Source organism: Thyridium curvatum (assembly GCF_004353045.1).
Source record: "Thyridium curvatum strain D216 chromosome Unknown NODE_40_length_362384_cov_81.811220, whole genome shotgun sequence".
Classification (NCBI taxonomy): Eukaryota; Fungi; Ascomycota; class Sordariomycetes; order Thyridiales; family Thyridiaceae; genus Thyridium; species Thyridium curvatum.
Window position 1 is genome coordinate 312,760 of NW_022156795.1, and position 17,458 is coordinate 330,217.

A 17,458-nucleotide genomic window follows, 5' to 3' on the forward strand; every position below is an offset into this window, starting at 1 on the left:
TGTCAAGCGCACACGTAGTGTTGTCCATTATCTCAATATAATCCGATGGACTTCATCAGCGACGGCGCCCGATACTCGTCGATGACACTACCCGGCTTGCTGTATTGGAGCGCGGGTTTGTATTCGTAGGGCAGTCCAAAGACTTGCGGACCGGCAATCTTCAACGCACGCTGCGTTGTCCAGAGAGGATGGGGCGCCATGATCATGACCGTAGCCTTTAAGCCATACCTGTAGTCTTGCACACCGATGGCCTCACCAGTGGAGGTATCGATCAAGACGATCAGATCGGGCACAGTCGCGATGACCTTGGAACCCTATCAGTATCAATGTAACAGCATCTTTTTTGAGTGAGAACACTTACCTTCTCCGACCCATCAGCCCTCTTCCTGCCGACGACACAAAGATTCTCGTTCATAAAAGGGACCTCGATCTCGTCAAATTCCCGACCCAGTCCATCGACACCGTTGCCGCCGTCATCCTCTCCATCATCCAGCTTCTCGATAATGACCTTACCGAGACTGTGTGCCGTTGCCGTGATCTTGGTCTCGACCGCGCGGATCTTGCCGCGGAACACCACGGCCGCACTATCTTGACCTCCTGCGGCCCTGATCAAGGCATCGGTGATGGATGCCGGACCCATCTGTTGCTGCTGTGCTATTGCAACGGCGCGGCCCAGTCGCCAGGCTAGCGAGAAGGTGTTGGGAATGCCGACCTCTCTCACGCGGCTGCCGGGTAGAGGAGGGCCGGAGGCACCAGCTGAAAAGCCCATGCTCGCGCAGGCATCACGGATCGAGCGTCCCGCCGAGACCTCGTCCGTCTGGTTCGCGGGCACGATCACGGTATCCCCTGTGCCGCTGCAGAGGGTCACGGGGAGAAGCTCGTTGATAGTCTTTGCCTTGACGTACGTCGAAACCATTTCGAAATTGGGATAGGCCCGCCCTATAATGATATCCAAGTCAGATTTTTCCCATCTTCATAGCTGTTGGGAAACTCCAGACACTTACCCATGAAGTCGCCGTCAACTGTCGGGATGTTGTAGTGACGAGAGGAGCCCCAGATCAACGTCGCCACACCGTTGCCCCCGCCAATCTCAGTCGCCGTCAGGCCATCGAACTTGACCTTCATCTCCTTTTCCATAGCCTTCATTGCGTGCAGAACACCCATGCCGCCTGGGCGCTCGATACTGACGGCCGGTGTGCCCACGCTCGCAACTGTCGGGAGCATATCATTATCCTTGACGTCTTCCAGCCGTATAATCTTGATCGTCTCTCCTTCCGAGACCATCTGCTTAAGTTCGAGATACGGCACGTAGGGTGATCCACCGCCGCCACAGCCAAGGATGTAACAACCAATGGCTAGGAACCTCAGGTCTGGCTCAGAGAGAACCCACTGTCCGTCTGTATCGATGGTGGGGCGGTAGGTAGCGAGGTCGATCTCCGCGTCGTCAGGAGAGTGGTCCTCAGAAGCAATATCATGTTCTTTGGCCTCTTTGAACATCTCGTGGTCTATTAGCTCGTCGGGTGCAGTAGTCTGTGTCATCGAGGCAAAGACCCGACCGTGGTCGGCCGGACAGGCGACCTCAACCTTGATCAGTGTCTGGCCATCTGTATATGGAACCCCAGACGCCTCTTCGTGAAGGATGGTGACTGAGCTGGCATCACCTCCCTTGGCCACAGCATTGTTGATGGCTTCCGCTTTAACTTCAGCGATGCCAGCCTTGATGCCCGAGCCGGAGATGATCTTCTCTGCGGCTCCGTGGATCTTGGCAATGGCAGCACCGATAGCATTAGCTACTCCAGCATGCTCTGGCAGGATCAGCTCACCGACACCGCTGAGCTCTCTCGGGCACAGGATCGAGCCGCCTCCCACTAGTATGACAGTGCAGGGATCTGGCGAGAGTTTGGCTCTGTCGATACACGACTCAATCATCTTTTTCATCCGAGCTTGTGCCTTGTTGACTGTGGCAGTGGGGAGCGAGACCAAGAACGTCCCGAGTTGGGCGCCAAGCGCCACTGCAATATCAGTTGTGGTTGCTGTATCTCCGCCAAAGCACAGAGCTCTGGTAGTAAGATCATGTCCCACGCTGTCCGGGCCGATGGTGACTTTGCCTTCTGCGCTTTCGTGCAAAATGGAACCGCCGCCCAATCCGATGCTTTCAACGGAGGGCATCTCCAAGTTCACTTTGACCCCTGCCAATGCTGTGAATGACTTGGATAGCCTTGGGTAACCGTTCTTCATCAGATAGCCCACATCGGTTGTCGTGCCTCCGATATCGACCACGATACTTCCGGACTGCTCTATCGACGTGTGTGTCAAGAAAGCAGCTCCTCGTATTGAGTTGGTCGGGCCGGAGGAGAAAATTCTGATGGGAGTCTGCATAGCTTCCGAGAAGGGGAGGAGGTGGCCTGCATTCGACGTCAGGTAAAGCGGACATTGCAGACCGATACGACGCATCGCGCCAATGAAGGCGCGGATAGTCCGTTGCGCAAAGCTCAAAATCGATGCATTGAGAATAGCCGCATTTTCGCGGGTCAGCAAGCCAGCTCCAGCAATATTGCGTGAGAGAACAATGTTGACGTTGTACCCAAGCTCTTGCCGGAGAACGTCATGCACTGCTTCTTCTTGGTGGTGATGAACGTCCGTCGTAGAGCCGATGCCAACAATCACAACATTCTTAAGCCCCTTCGATTTGATGATCTCGGCCTGTTCACGGACTGCAGCCTCGTCAATCGGTGCGATAAGAGTGGCGTTGATGTTGCATCCGCCTGGTATGATGGCAGAGTGCCCGTGAATGATTCTCTTCAGAGGCTTGGGCCAGTCCGTGAAAGGGGGTGTGCCCGTTGAGAAGCCGTGAGAAGCTAGCCTCAACACAGCTACCTTCTCCACGCGGGACGAGTCTCGCTCGATAATAGCGTTAAGAAAATGCGTAGTTCCGATCGCCACGGCTGCAATGTCCTCACCTCTCCTGCTCGAAGCTGCTATGAGCTCCTTAAGGCTTTCATAGACAGACAACGTCACGTTGGATGTGGTAGATGCTTTGTGCGAGGCTACGACCGCATCTTTTCCCGACTTGGACATGTCCAGGAGGACGCTGTCCGTATTCGTTCCTAGGTGTCCACGTCAGCTAGCTGAGCTTGGGTCGAACAACCAGGGACAGGGAAGTCTACCTCCTACATCAACTCCCACCACCAAAGCTCCACAGGAAGGCATACCGGTTCGACCTCCTGCTAGAAAGGAGGAAAGACCGTTTCCAACCGAAGTGCTAGCCCCCTACAAGATTGTCGTCCCTTCTGCCTTAACTTTGGCCGAATGGGCTAGAAATAGCGCGCTCTGTCGGTCGATCGGTCTCAGGTCTGATCAGGCTATATCGAGGGATATTTGTAGATGGGTGACACGAAGTAGCAAGCCGGCATCACTGACTTCCAGTGCGAGTCAACAAAGAGCCTTTGATGGTTTCCCAACCTGTGAATAATTATCTTCGTCGCCAAGCCAACCCTGCGATAACCGGACCGGATCCTCCAAGATGCTCCTCCCACCAGGTGGATCACCCGGGGCTTAGCGTGAGCCCTCGGCAAATTATCTAATCAGATGAGATCTGAGCAGTTTCTTGCTACTTTCGTAAGCTACCTATATCGGAGGACCAAGACGGACCATACTCACGCGGTGTGAATCTCGGACATATTCGTCGCCCCAGCCGGGGACCCACAACTCAGGCCGGCACGGGCTCTGAGTTTCAGTCAGTCAGAGAATCAGTGAGTAAGCATGCCAATTGTGGTCCGGGCTGAGCTCAGATCAGCCCTGTGTAGCGATCACCAGTCACACTTGGCTCCAGGCCAATGAGCTGGCCGCCTGACTCGAGCGCTGTGCTCATGCTTGTCTCAGATCAGTTCCTGCATCCAAACACCACCCCGGATTTTCCACCTTGGCATTAGGCTATGAGGTATCGATGAACATCAGCCCTCGTATTTTCGGGTTCATTGGTCTTGGCAGCCTCCCAGATCGGCCGCTACCAGCCAGAAACCGTGCGAAAGGGAGAAGGTCCAGGTGATGCTCAGCTCCCGATTTCAGCCAGTCGAGAAACCTGTGTTACGCTGGTACGGCTGAGTTTGGTCACGTCGACCCGGAATTTTTCACGCAAGGGGAGCAGCGGAATGCAGGCCATTGGGTGACTTGCAAAAAAGAATAAATTATCCCGCCGTTTCCCCGCAAGTAGGAGAGCGTTTTAAATAATGTGGCTTTTCTTGGCACAACAAATGTCGCCAAATATAGCCGGAAAGGAGTACGACACGGAGAAACAACGAGAACAGCAGAAAAAAACTTTCTTTTCGCTCCATCGTGCCGAGAAGTAAGCATGGACAGACCTCACGCCGAAGGATTAGTCCATCTTGGGTTACACCTGAGCTGATCTTCGGTCCGTTGACTGTGTTACGTCTCTCGCTTGACCTATCTTCAAGTCATAATTATGAGTATATAACAACACAAGCATTTCCCATTCTGGAGAGTCTCGTTGAATACACTCATCAAACAGATCTTCTCTTTAAAGTCTCCAGACTCTTCAAAATGGTCAACATACTTTCCAATATTCTCCTCCTTGCAGTTGCCGCAACCAGCGCCAACTGCGCTGCTGTCTGCGAGCCCTCGCCGACAAAAGTGCCAGAGCCGACACACACCTATCAGTCCTGCGGTGGCTTCCGTATCAGCCCAGTTCCCTGCCCAAAGGGCCACATTTGCGTCGACGACCCCTATAAGGGTGGATGCGGTATGGCCTGCGATATGCCAGGTATTTGCGTCAAGCCGGTCTTCTGCGGTGGCTTCGCAGGCATCCAGTGCAAGGGTGGGAAGAAATGCGTCGATGATCCTCGTGACGACTGCGATCCGAAGCATGGAGGGGCCGACTGTGGTGGAATCTGCATTTAAGATCTGTCAACAAGTTGCCTATTAATAGACTTTTGAAAACGACCAAGAGTCAGGGTACCGATCAGTTCGATTTGGTTGACGTTCACGTTCACAGTCAAGTTGTATTTGCAGAAACATCAAATGCCTGAAATACGAATCTGGAGTTGCTCGTTATCGTATATGATTCTAGCCAAATCTAAATGCCAAAAATAATGATGATGATCCCACGATTATGGTGAAGCCATTCGCTGCATGATATGATTTCCCCCCATTTGGCCCAAGATGCACGCATAAACCCCAACGCCCATGAAAACAGAAAGAGCATTACTGGCACTGAGCCCACCACTGACTCGACGTCACGCATCTATAAGGAGACTTGCACGCAGTCGAACCCGTGTAGCCAATGCCTCCGCACTGGCCCCACTGCGGCACGGTGCCAGTAGAAGGAGAGCCGCCGCCCGAGGAGGGGGGGTTCGAACCTCCCCCGGACTGGCCGGTCGACTTCTGGCACGAAGACCACCAGTCCCCGCCCTTGACGCAGACGAGGCCGGACTGGCACTGGGTGGAGCCCGTGTACCCGATGCCGCCGCACTGCCCCCACTCAGCGACCTGGCCCGGGGATGGGTTGTTCGTAGGGGTGGTGGGATTCGACGTGGTCGCCGGCCTGGCGGTCGTCTTGAGCGTCGAGGGCGGCTGCTGGGCGCCGCCGGCCTGGCAGGATGACCACCATTGGCCGCCGTAGACGCAGACGTAGGGGGGCTGGCACTGGGTCGGTCCGGTGTAGCCCTGTCCGCCGCACTGGCCCCACTGGGGCACGAGGCTGGACGACGGGTTCGACGCGGTGGTGGCCGGGGTCGAGCCTGTGGTCTTGGGGGTAGACTGGGGAGGGGCCGCGGTCGTCATCGTGACCGGGCGGCTGGAGACGGGGACGTTCTGGCCGAGGTCGGAGACAAGCCCGTCGAGGAAGCCGGTGTTGGCCCACATCTGCGACATGTCCCAGACCATGACGCCGCCGAAGCTGGAGAAGGACTTGCAATACTTGATGACGGGGGCGAGCGCCGAGGCGGACATGTAGCCGGCGCCGGCGCCAGAGTTGCCGGGTATGCCGAGGAGGACCTTGACGTTCTTGTTCAAGCTGACCGTCTTGGCCCAGTTGTCCCAGGTCTCGAAGTTGAAGTTGAACTGCGATGACGTGCCCGGGGTGAAGGACTGAATGCCGCAGTAGTTGTTGTAGAACTGCACCAAGATGAAGTCGAAGTACACGGCACCGTCGAGCATGTCCTTGTCGGCCTGGTCGGGGTAGGGGCACTGCGGCGCAGCAGACAGGTAATACTTCTTACCGCCGGCGGAGTCCATCAGCGTCCGGAGGCGCTGCCCGAAGGGAGCCATGTTGGTGGTCACGGACTCGAAGTCAAAGTCGAATCCGTCGACAACGGCAGTACCGAAGGGGCGCTTCGCCGTGCTGCCGGACTGCACGGGGCCAAACATGGCCCAGATGTTGTTGGCGGCCGTGATGGCAGCCGCAGAAGAAGGGAACCCGCCCTCAGTATAGGTGGCGCCACCGATGGACAGCAGAATAGTCTTGCCAGCTGCCTGGCATGTTTTGATATCGGCCCTGCGCGAGTTAGCCCGGGGTTTCCTCGGAATGTCAAGGGAGGCTACTGCAATAACTTACTCAATCTCGGGGCAGCTTAGTAGAGTAGTACCGGCGAAGACATTGCATCTATCGCCGGCATTGGCAAAATTGACGGTAGTTGGGTTGACGATGACGTTCAAAAACGCCAAAGGAATGATCTACATCTTGTTAGTCCATCGCACAGTACCTCGCAGTCCATGGCATGGATGCTACTGTACTTACGTTTACATTGGTATCTATTGCGTTCAGTCAGTCATGTGTCTATCTTCATGTATGGAACAAGACTTACTTTGGCAGTAATATGATAGCCTTTGTTGAGCAAGATTGCCGCTACCTTGGCCATAGGAATTTTGACCTAGATAGACATGACTGGTCAGTACTAGCATCGATGGTAGTACAACAGGGACTACATACCCCAATAGACAGCAATGTTGTCTGACCTTCCGGAATTGAAGCCAGCACTGACAGTCGAGACACCAAGAGCCAGGCTGGCAAGGAGAGTGGTAGCCCCTGAGGGAAAATGCATTGTAAGAGAGCGACTGTCAAAAAGAGAGAACGATATAATGAATGTCAGTATCCCGAAGGGAAAGGAACGAGCTGCCAGAATGCCTTCACATCCTTCCCGGGAACGTAAAGGCGGCTGGATAGCGAACCCTTATATTATCGTGTCACACGGAGGGAACCTCTGCCGCGAGTGGCTTGACATGCCGTTTGCAAAGCGCGTCTGGGAAAGGCTGGATGAGTCTAGGGAGTGAGAAGTGTGCTTGGCTAACACGCTTGCACGCACAGTGAACAGCTGCGTTTGGCTGGAGACGAAGACCCTTTACTGGCCGCCATATTTTCGAGACATCCAATCCTGTCCAGCGTTAGACAGGGTCGCTACTGTGTCATGTACGATCAGGAATGGAGGCTATGTCACAGGGTGGTGTGCCACGGGCGAGGCCCACCGGCCATTTCCGTCCCAAATGAGGACGTCTGTGACGCGATTTCAGGGCCATCTTGGGGTATTTGAAGCGCCTCGAGAGTTTTCCTGTCGCGAGCGAACTGCTCCTCACGGGGCTGCCCCAAGTGAATAATGCCCTTCATGGTGATGGTTGTATGTGATCTGATCTTTGACGTCTGCAGCTTCTCCGCTTCCCGACGTCATCGAGAAAATCTTCGAACAGGTATCCCGAAACACAGGTACGCCTGGAGAGATGGATCTCCGTGTCTCAGCCGGGTGCGACGCGTGCGCGGGTCCAGAATGTACCACGCGACATGGCAAGCCAGGGATGAGGGTCGGGAGCCGCCTATGCGTTCCAACCACCTCCGTGGCGGGCAGGCATGCAACTTGGCAATCCCCGATAACTTGAATCTTCTCCAGCCCGGCCGCTAAGAGACGCCATCTGCCCTTAGCTCGCTTATTTCCCCTTCTGAGAGATGGGGCTCAAACACGTTCTTAGGCTAGATCCTGGTCCATCGCCACCCGCCCCTTGCGTCAGAACTCCCGATGAGCTTAAGCTTACATTCTTCAACGCAGGAACGTGGGTCCAACACCAAGGGCTGGGCTTCACACGCAGGATGGAATTGGGTGACGAAGCCTTCTCCAGGAACGCGTGCATGGCGAAGTGACATTTTTAGACGACGCTGGACTTGACGGCGTGGCGATGAAGTCGCACAATTCTATCTCGATATATGATACCATATCACCCACCGCAAAATATTTAAAACAGGTAGATGCCGTCATTATCTTTCCAACCGTTGGGTACGATAGAAGATGCCGGCCAGAGTCTGAAGAAGCGCATCTAGATCAGTAATACATGATGCTCCCCCAGTGTCGGCCGCCAACGCATCTCAAACCCATCATCGTCAGTCTACTCTGGCTTTTGGCCGTACCAGAAATACACATTGTAATACCTGTGCACCGAGTCGTCGTTGGCAGCCTGCCTGATCTTGGCCGCCCAGACCTCCCTCTCCTCTTCCGAGTAGCCCAGAGCCGCGAACGGCTTCCCCATGACCGACGAGAGCGAGTCGAGCAGCGCGAGCTTGGCGTACTGGCCCACGAGCCGGAGCGTCTTGTTCCTGGCCCAGGTGCCGAGCGGCGCCTTCTTGACCACGCAGCGCACGTTGGTGAAGCCGGCCGCCTCGAGGACGGCGCCGAGCGGCGCGCTGCCCTTGTCGAGGTCCATGCCGAACTTGGCCATGGCCTCGACGCAGGCCGAGTAGAAGTTGGCCAAGACGTCGTCTTGCTTCATTGTGCCGTCGTCGCATTGGGGCATGCCGTGACTTTCCTGAAACTCGATCCACCCACCGGGCTTGACGTGGCTAAGAACGCAATCAGCTCTCTTGCTTTGGTTTGCCGCATCGGATTAGATGGACTAGATGTAGAACCCACGTAAAGGTCTGGTTCAGGACTTTGTCCAAGTTACGCAAGACAACGGCCATGCTGCGGCAGTGAACAAAGTCCCAGTCTGAGCCATTGACCCACTCGTCTTCAACATCGTCGACTATGAATCGTAGATTGGGTGGCACCCACGTGGGCTGGATGGGTGATAAGTCGATTCCAAGGACTTCGGCACCCGGAAAGCTATCTGCGACCTCCATAGCCCAGATGCCTGCACCTGGTTAGTATGATTCAGTTCCAGGTGTCCGAGATTGCTTGCCTGTTCCTGTTCCTAGATCCAAGATCTTTTGAGGATTATCGCCAATGGGAGAGTAAAACAATTTGCCATCCTGATGCCCAAAGTTAGGAAGAGACGCATGAGAACAAGCCCACCTATTTCTTGGTCGAGATAAAGCTTACCGTAAGCTCCATGATCATAGCATGCTTCATATCCTCCCGATTCTGTTCAATATCGTCATTAGGAATCGGGTAGCGTCCATGCTTATAAGAATGATACCGGCGGCCATTCTCGAATTCGTACTTGTATACGCTTGACGCCAGAGATGTTGACGCGACGGTTGAGGTGGCGTCCCATCCTGTGGTCAGAAACTCATCCTCCTCACGGGCTTCATCTTGCCGAAGAGGCTCGATGGGTGTATCTTGGGCCGCTTGCCCCTCTCCCGTTGCTTGCGGCGAGTTTTGGTGTCCTCTGGGCGTTGCCATCTGCTCTTCAATGACTTAAAGTGGTTTCCAAAAGCCCAGTGGTCGACGAGTGAAATCAGGCAATCCAGACGGGGACTGAGGACAATTTTGTGCTATTTAGAGGTAAGCTACCTTCGAAAGAGTAGATGCCGTGCGATCCAGAGATTTAAAACATGTGACGAGTTGCATCTCCCCCAGCGGGATGAAGCGAACAGCTCCCCTCCCGAGAACCGCATATTGCTGTAGGCGAAGCGGGATTCGAGTGGCCAGACCACCTGTCCATTGGAAACAAAAAACCTCCGAATCCGGTCGTGCACTGATTCAAGTACGCCTTTGCAACTGCCAACGACCATCCCCGACATATTTTCTCAGGCCAGTGTGGCTGTTGTGCGTACTGACAGGATCCCTCTCCTCAGCTCTCGGTTGCAACTAGGGACGTTCATTGGATTCGGTTATATGCCCTGACTTGGGGGGGGGGGCCAAACCCAGTACGGAAGCTGGTAGACAGCGAACCCTCCATCTTTTTCTCTTCCACGGAAGGGTTTCCGACCATACTTAGGAACGTTTGAGGCCATAGTTCACGTCCTCATATCACACACTCTCTAAAGGATGCGCTATGCCAATACCTAGAACAATGGAGTAGCTGATTCCCAGCGACCGGCTAGACCCGAACATCATTCTGTCGACAGGTAGATGAGATGGATTCGTTACTAATCCTGCTTGGTCTTCTGTCCCGCGATCCCACCGACCGGGAGAGGGTGAGGGTTGCTTCCGCAGTGGGGATGACTGCACGGAAATGGGGAACACGGCCAAGAAGAATAAGGGCTTGCCCCAAGCGGAGAAGGAAGGCCTCCGGCCGTGCTTCTGGAAGCGACTTTGTTACCAGGTTTCGATCAAACATGATATGCACACGATGCAGTGTTCGTCAATCCTTGCTGTACATACAAGTGTGATAGACTCAAATCGTCTTCGTAAACATCAAGTCGATGAGTTTCTGTGGTGGGGACGAGCCCGAGATGCAAGAGTGTGTTGCTATACGTCTTCTCATGGAATTAGGTAGGCTTGAACGAAACGGTTGCATGGGGAGGGTAGTGATAGCGCACCGGATGCCGCGAGGATTGATAACTACTGGTCGAGACCATTGTTTCCAGTTCAGTACGAGAGGACCTAATGATGATAGACATACGAGGTCATCTTCATGATTGGCCTTTGGCCGCATCCCGACAGAGTCTTGGCGATCAAAACCCACGCCAAACAAATTGCCTCGATTGGAAAAGCTTCCCCGACTAGGCAGACAGATATATCTCAACCATGGCAAGCAGGGGCCGGGCAACCCCTCACGAAACCTTGATAGCAGATCATCAAAATGAAACTCTCAAGCCTGTTCCTAAATGGTGGAGTTTAGTTTAAGCTAATGGGGCTGGCTTATCAATCCACCCGGCACTGGCCACTGCCCTGGTTCGCGTGGGTAATAGCCGGGGGCGATCCCTCCTCGTAGCGACGACGTGATATATCCCTCTATTTGACATGACGATATGAAAGCCAAGACGTCGATCGCCGAAGGCATAACACTGCTAATGCTACTGTGAATGGCGTTCATACCCAAGACGGCAAAACGAGCTCCGCATCCAGGATTGCTTTGGGAAGGTCGATGGGCGGCCAAGTTGGCCTTGATGGCATGCTGACATCGAGTCGGGGGGGATGCGCACACCGGTGTGTGGAATGGATCAACCACAGGGATATCTCACTCTATGTCAGAGGCAGTACGGCACATATTTAATCTACGCAGGACAGTCATCATAGCCCTCACGAGGGACGACGTGGAGGCACTCCTGTTCATAACAGCCACAAAGGTCACCTGGTGATACTCGCTGGTGCAATCGGTCACAGCAAAGAAAGCGCCCAAGCAAGTAGACATGGCTCGACTAATCTCCACGATGAGGGGGGCCGCGCTCGCGCTCGCGCTCTTGGTTGCGCAGGCTGCTGCTCAATGCCCTGGCCTCAACAACCAGTTCGCGACGACGATGGGCGCCGGGTACGAGAACCAGCTCATTGCCAACGGTCTCCGGAGTCCCCGGGGCATGGTCTTCGACAAGGAGGATAATCTCTTGGTCATTGAGCAAGGTGGGGGTGGGCTCAGGCAGATCAAGCTCAATGCCGACGGGTGTGTGACTTCCAGCAAGACCATCATCAGCGACTCCTCGGTATGTTCGTTCCTCTTGATGCGGCCTAAAACACCTAGCTAACTGGGAGACTCCAAGCTCAATCACGGCGTCGACATATCCGCGGACGGAAAGACTGTCTTCGTATCTTCGCTGGAGAGCGTCTTCGCATACGACTATGACGCAGCTGCCGGCACAGCGACAGGCAAGAAGGTCATTATCAGCAACATGCGCAATGGCGGCCACAGCACGCGGACTCTGCTCCGCAGCCGGACGGACCCGGACATCCTGCTCGTGTCGCGCGGCTCCAACGCCAACATCGACTCGGCCACCACAGACCCTGCCTCGGGACGCAGCCTGATTCGCATGTACAGCATTGCCGAGATCACCAAAACCGCGGTCGACATGGCCACGGGCGGCAAGCTGCTCGGGTACGGCCTCCGCAACAGCGTCGCCGTGGGGGAAAACCCTGTGACCGGCGAGGTCTACTCGGCCGAGAACAGCATCGACAACGCCATGCGGTTCGGCAAGGATGTGCACAATACTCAGCCGGCAGAGGAAATGAACTATCATGGCCGGATCAACGACACGAGCAACCCGCTCCTTGGAGCCAACTACGGGTATCCGACATGCGTGGCTGCGTATGAGCCTGTGGATCAGCTTGGGAACCCAGAACTGCAAGTCGGTTCGCACTTCGCGCCGAACACGGCAGCCGGGGATGCAGTGGATGCTGTGTGCGAGGGTATGCAAGAGCCCCGTCTTGTATTTCCCGCGCACAACGCACCCCTCGATCTCAAGTTCGACCCGACCGGCAGGGCTGCTTACATCGCCTTTCACGGTAGCTGGAACAGGTCGCCGCCAGATGGATACCGGCTCATGAAGGTCGAGTTCGGTGAGGACGGCCAGCCGGTGCAGCCGGCCAACAGCACGAACGCAGCAGTTTCGGTCATGGCCAACACGAACCTTGCCGTATGTCCCGGGCAGTGCTTCCGGCCGACAGGTCTAGCATTCGACTCGAAGGGACGGCTGTTCATGTCGAGCGACTCGTCGGGCCAGATCTTCTTGATCAAAGGCACTTAGATGTACGTAGTTCGTCTGCTATGTGTAGATGCATGTTGCCGCGCGGGTGGCGTTGGACCCGAGGTACGTAGCTGTGCCGGGACAGCTTCTGGGAGGGTTAACCGCATGACGTCAATTGAACACTTTGTTTCGACTGCACAGTCCAAGCTCCTCAAGCTCTGAGCTCGAGACTTCGTTCCTTGCCAGCCCGAGGTGAGGTGAGCCGCAGGCAATGTGAATCGGTCCCCTGGCACACGGAACATAACCTCGGTCTATTAGCTGGCGGGTGAATGGCTGTGGGGAGAGGTGGCTGCTGCGTGGAAATGAGCGCGCGCTTTGGGATTGGCGTGTGTTCTAGGTCAAGCGGAATCGCCCGACTGGCAATGCTCCTTGACGAATTTCAGAGCCCACGTGATGGCCTGAGTTACTGAGCCCCGTGCCCCACCCCCAGAGTCGCGCCCTGAAAGGGTGGCGGCAATTGCGGTCCAGATCGCATGTGCTCCAGGCGGTATTGTACGGTTTTAGTGGGCTTTCGTCCCCCGCAAATCCGCCCATCGCACCACTGTACGCTGATGGTCACCCCACCGTGGGACATGACCAATGCAGTCCTGCGCTGTTCTTGCAGCGAGCACAGAGCATTTGCTCCATTGGGCATCCCGGCAGAGCTCGGCTACCGCATTGATAGGACGGTCTTGTAAATGCCCATCTTGCGGGGCATCTCAGCGTAGAGTCATGTTAGACGAAGATCCCTCGACACCTCCCGATACCTTCAAATAGTCCGACCTGCCCAGATCCGACCTATTTTCGCATTTTTCAAGATTAGTCTAGTTACTACCATCCTGATCAACAAAGCACATTTCTCCTCTCGCACCTATTCTAGGAAAGGCTTTACAGGCTCAGCATTGCTTCTCCTTTACACCAAGACTGCAACACCTCGGAATCGCCTCCAGCCATCCTCGTTGACTGGCGATACATAACCTGCTTGTGCAATATACGCCTCCAGAACAACATTCACAATGAACCCGCAATCGTCAAGGCATCTGTCCACGTCGGCCAGAGTGCATCCTCGGATCCTGCCCTACCTGCATCCCAAGCCAGTCCCGGGCCCTGCAAAGAAGTGGTGAGCATTACTTGGTAACGGGTTGACAGACCCTCGAGACCATAAGCTAACGCAATTCACTGCACAGGCTCCCAGCGCTTGCAGGTGTCGCAGCTGTCGGCTATGGTATCGTGTCCTACCAAGAATCACATCGGCAATACGCCGCTGCCCAGAACGCCTTGTTCGAGCTCGAGGAGACGGAGCGGCAACGGCAGAACAAGATGCTCATGGACGCCTACGGTGATCGATCGAACCTCGAGGAGCTCGAGAAAGCTATGCAGCTCTACGACTCACAACACAAGGATCATTAGATCCATTGCTGGGGAGCTGGCTCGGTAGTCCGAACTCTTGCTCTTCCCCAGCCCCAGCACTTAGACAGCCTGCTCCACGGCGCCGACCCACCGACCAGGAATTGCCAATTGCCAACGCTTACCGAATGCCCGAACCTTACGAATGAATGACTTTCCTTTTCCCAGAGCTGAAATAACGCTCTCGAATACATGATGGCAGCCTTTGGCCGCAAAAAGCCGTGCCCATGGTTAGCAAGTGGTGGTGGTTGTGGTTGGTGGGTGGTGCCTCTGCGGCAAGCACGCATTGACTCATCCTTTCCCGAGGCATGTGAGAGTCACCCGGGTGGGGCCGGCTCAGAGCTCTCACTAAAGAAGCGCGTTTTCGAGCTTCTAAATCCTGTATCATATTACGAACATTGCATTTCACGGATCGGCAAGGCGTATCAAAAGGTTGATTTGCTCTCCATGTATGGAAGAGGGCGTTGGGGATTAGGTATGAAAAATATTAAGCGGCACAGGGAAATGCCTGCCACTGCTGCAGGCTTCCTATGCATTGCTGACAGCGGCAACAACCACTTACATAACCTCACTGAGCCAGGGCACCAGTGGCTCTGACGATCTCCCTACTTAACCCCCTCCAATAAGAGCAGTGATTCTTTCAGCTTACCAAAGAAAGTTTGGTCAGTGAATGTTGACAGCATGCTCATTGGGTGCCGGGCGGCACATCCCTGCCGCCACCACGGCTTCTCGATACGAGATACGGCACCGAGCCAACTCCAGCCAATCCCACGGCCTGCCCGTGCACCCTGCCCGCCTGAGCCTCAGTATGACGTTGGCGACAGCTGGCTTTGACAGCGCGTGCAAGGCATCATGGCTTTGCTATATCATCCCCGTGGTTCTCCCCTGGATATGAGGAGCGCAGCCAGAACTTCTTCCAGATTATGCACTGTTGGCCATCCTTACATGCTCAAGTCCATATTCATGAGCCACTGACCATATCAACATCCTGAAGGCATCAAATCATGGGTGCTGGCCCCTCTAGGTGAGTTCATCCGCAAGCATACCCAGCGAGGAGCCATTAGTGACCAAGAGGACAGACCACCTCCACCACCTCGCGTGGCCATGAAGCTGGCTGGGACCACCATCCAGATCCAGCATCTACCCCCTCTCATCCGGGCCCAAACAAAGGAGGGTATCCTCGGAGCTGTCCTGGCGCGGAACCGCTTCCTCTCGAGTGAGGCGAGAGGCTCGTCTTCGTCTGCAACTACCGAGACGCACAACAAGCTGTCTGCATCCATCGCCAGGGCGCACCGTGATGGCTGTTTCCGGGACTACTTGGTGCTGCTCGTGGAGAAGAGCATGTTCGGCCTGTGCACCAGATCCGGCGTGGTCCCAGGGCCGCTCTTGGAGCTGGCGCGCATGGTGAACCCCTTTCTCGACCGGGATAGAGAGGGCGCAGCCCCCTCTGATCCGGACCTGTCCGCTCTGCAGCCGCTCCCAGATGGCAGAGACGGTGCTCCACTGCAGACTTCGCCGTATCCCACCACGTTTCGGGTGACTGATCTAGAGCTGGTGACGGGAGAGGAGAAGGACCTGCTGGTGTTGCTGTATTACACTCACGACATGGATGGGTGTGCAGACGAAGCCATCGACTTCATCAGCACGATCGCGGATAGGGGCTTGAAGGAGGACACTCTTGCTCGCAGGAGGGAGCCGTTCACAGAGACCGAGGTAAAGTTTTGGCATTGAGTACCGACCTCTCCAACACACATATCAACCACTCACACATTTGACAGATCTACACCTTCTGGGCCATGTCCTACATCACCAGCCACCTCGCCAGCCGCTCCTCGCCTTCCCCTTCTGTAGGAACGACGACGACCACCACAGCAGCAGCCAACCCTCCACAGCCCCTGAAGCTTGCACCCCAAGCCGCCAACCAACTGCGAGCCGAATCGCAAACGCAGGTCCACCGCCTCTTCACCATCTGCGACATGCTCCTGCACGACCACCGCCTCGACCAGATCTGCCTGCTGCAGCAGCAGCTGCAGCAGCTGCCGCCGCTGCGCCGCGGCGCCGACCAGGTAACGGTGGCCCGGGTGCACTCGCTGGCCCGGCAGATGAGGAAGAGGAGTAACAGCGACGGGCGCGACGTCAAGGTGTGGCACATCGCCTACGCCGACTCGCTCGTCGCCGGGCTGCGGCCGGCCAAGCCGCGGCTGAGGTGGAGGCGGGTGCTGGGCTTTGCGGCGCCGGCGGAGGCGGGAGGCGGTTGAGATGGGCAGGGTGAAGAAGGATTGAAGGGGGAGAACACGGGGATGGGATAGGACGGCTGGGTGGGATAGGGCTGGATCGGCTCGGGAGGACAGTGTTCAGGGTATGGGATTTTCAGTTTTACGGTTTTATGACCTTATGACTTGTGAGTTTGGATATGCAAGTGCGCTTAACAGTGTGCACGATTATGGATAGGTCTGCAATGAATAATATCCTCGGATTGCTATGCTGCGCTCCCCCCCTGAGACATCTTGTGTAAGTCTAGCCAGGAGGATCGGCGTGTGTTGTGGCAGGACTGGCTGCATAGCAAACGATGGTTATTCAGCAACAACCTTCAGACCAAGTCTCAAAATCACGAGAAGAAATTGATATTTCGATGATCAAGAGTCAATGACAGGTTGGATGTTGTTCCTTAAGTGCAAACCCTTCATTCAAGAGTGGCGGGACTGCTTGTGCAACACCAGTCCGTGGACAGGGAGAGGTTGGTTCCAGCGGGCGCTGCCGCTGATCCCGCACCTAACCCTCCCCCAGAAATCCCACCCGCCATTGCGCGAACACAAGGTTTCAGGAGGTCAGCATTCTCCCTTATTACAGCCCGTTCGCCCACCATCTCTGGCAATTCTGGAGGTCGATGACGCATTTACTGAAGATTTCCCGGTGAAGGCATATGCTCGCTGGCCCCGTTCCAACCTCAGCACGGAAATCTGTGTGACCCTTGCAGCCCCTGCGTGGTGTGTGGCGCTGCTCGACAGCCAGAGAGGTTGCATACTGGCATTGAGATACTCCTCGGGTGCGATCATGAAGGGGGTCGCGTGCATTGATGCCAAATATCAAGCGATATTGTCAACTTAGCACACAGGAACTCGTTGAACCAATTGCCTTGCTTCCATGGTGACCTGGCCTCTGTTCAAAGCACACTGTTTTTCAAGTGTCCGTCTCCTCAGGCCGCGATCGACGACGTACGCAATCTGCGTCAAT

General features: G+C 55.5%; 7 protein-coding genes across 7 annotated transcripts; 4 read left to right on the top strand and 3 right to left on the bottom strand.

The window, feature by feature from the left end:
- Nucleotides 1–32: 32 nt before the first annotated feature.
- E0L32_006893 (uncharacterized protein) lies at nucleotides 33–3,078 on the bottom strand (the record flags this gene model as incomplete). Its single annotated transcript, XM_031141576.1, has 3 exons — nucleotides 33–314; nucleotides 362–939; nucleotides 1,005–3,078. 3 exons carry the CDS (start codon nucleotides 3,076–3,078, stop codon nucleotides 33–35), a joined length of 2,934 nt encoding a protein of 977 aa, XP_030994192.1.
- A 1,482-nt stretch (nucleotides 3,079–4,560) lies between these two features.
- E0L32_006894 (uncharacterized protein) lies at nucleotides 4,561–4,917 on the top strand (the record flags this gene model as incomplete). Its single annotated transcript, XM_031141577.1, has 1 exon — nucleotides 4,561–4,917. One exon carries the CDS (start codon nucleotides 4,561–4,563, stop codon nucleotides 4,915–4,917), a length of 357 nt encoding a protein of 118 aa, XP_030994193.1.
- A 303-nt stretch (nucleotides 4,918–5,220) lies between these two features.
- On the bottom strand, nucleotides 5,221–7,058 carry E0L32_006895 (uncharacterized protein; the record flags this gene model as incomplete). Its single annotated transcript, XM_031141578.1, has 5 exons — nucleotides 5,221–6,511; nucleotides 6,572–6,690; nucleotides 6,755–6,768; nucleotides 6,822–6,887; nucleotides 6,947–7,058. The coding sequence occupies 5 exons, from the start codon at nucleotides 7,056–7,058 to the stop codon at nucleotides 5,221–5,223; spliced, it is 1,602 nt and encodes a 533-aa protein (XP_030994194.1).
- A 1,327-nt stretch (nucleotides 7,059–8,385) lies between these two features.
- E0L32_006896 (uncharacterized protein) lies at nucleotides 8,386–9,617 on the bottom strand (the record flags this gene model as incomplete). Its single annotated transcript, XM_031141580.1, has 3 exons — nucleotides 8,386–8,836; nucleotides 8,907–9,052; nucleotides 9,315–9,617. The coding sequence occupies 3 exons, from the start codon at nucleotides 9,615–9,617 to the stop codon at nucleotides 8,386–8,388; spliced, it is 900 nt and encodes a 299-aa protein (XP_030994195.1).
- A 1,916-nt stretch (nucleotides 9,618–11,533) lies between these two features.
- E0L32_006897 (uncharacterized protein) lies at nucleotides 11,534–12,838 on the top strand (the record flags this gene model as incomplete). The annotated part of the gene is made up of 2 exons (XM_031141581.1): nucleotides 11,534–11,800; nucleotides 11,858–12,838. 2 exons carry the CDS (start codon nucleotides 11,534–11,536, stop codon nucleotides 12,836–12,838), a joined length of 1,248 nt encoding a protein of 415 aa, XP_030994196.1.
- A 995-nt stretch (nucleotides 12,839–13,833) lies between these two features.
- Nucleotides 13,834–14,227, top strand: E0L32_006898 (uncharacterized protein; the record flags this gene model as incomplete). Its single annotated transcript, XM_031141582.1, has 2 exons — nucleotides 13,834–13,937; nucleotides 14,005–14,227. 2 exons carry the CDS (start codon nucleotides 13,834–13,836, stop codon nucleotides 14,225–14,227), a joined length of 327 nt encoding a protein of 108 aa, XP_030994197.1.
- A 1,001-nt stretch (nucleotides 14,228–15,228) lies between these two features.
- On the top strand, nucleotides 15,229–16,482 carry E0L32_006899 (uncharacterized protein; the record flags this gene model as incomplete). Its single annotated transcript, XM_031141583.1, has 3 exons — nucleotides 15,229–15,248; nucleotides 15,304–15,937; nucleotides 16,003–16,482. 3 exons carry the CDS (start codon nucleotides 15,229–15,231, stop codon nucleotides 16,480–16,482), a joined length of 1,134 nt encoding a protein of 377 aa, XP_030994198.1.
- Nucleotides 16,483–17,458: the final 976 nt, after the last annotated feature.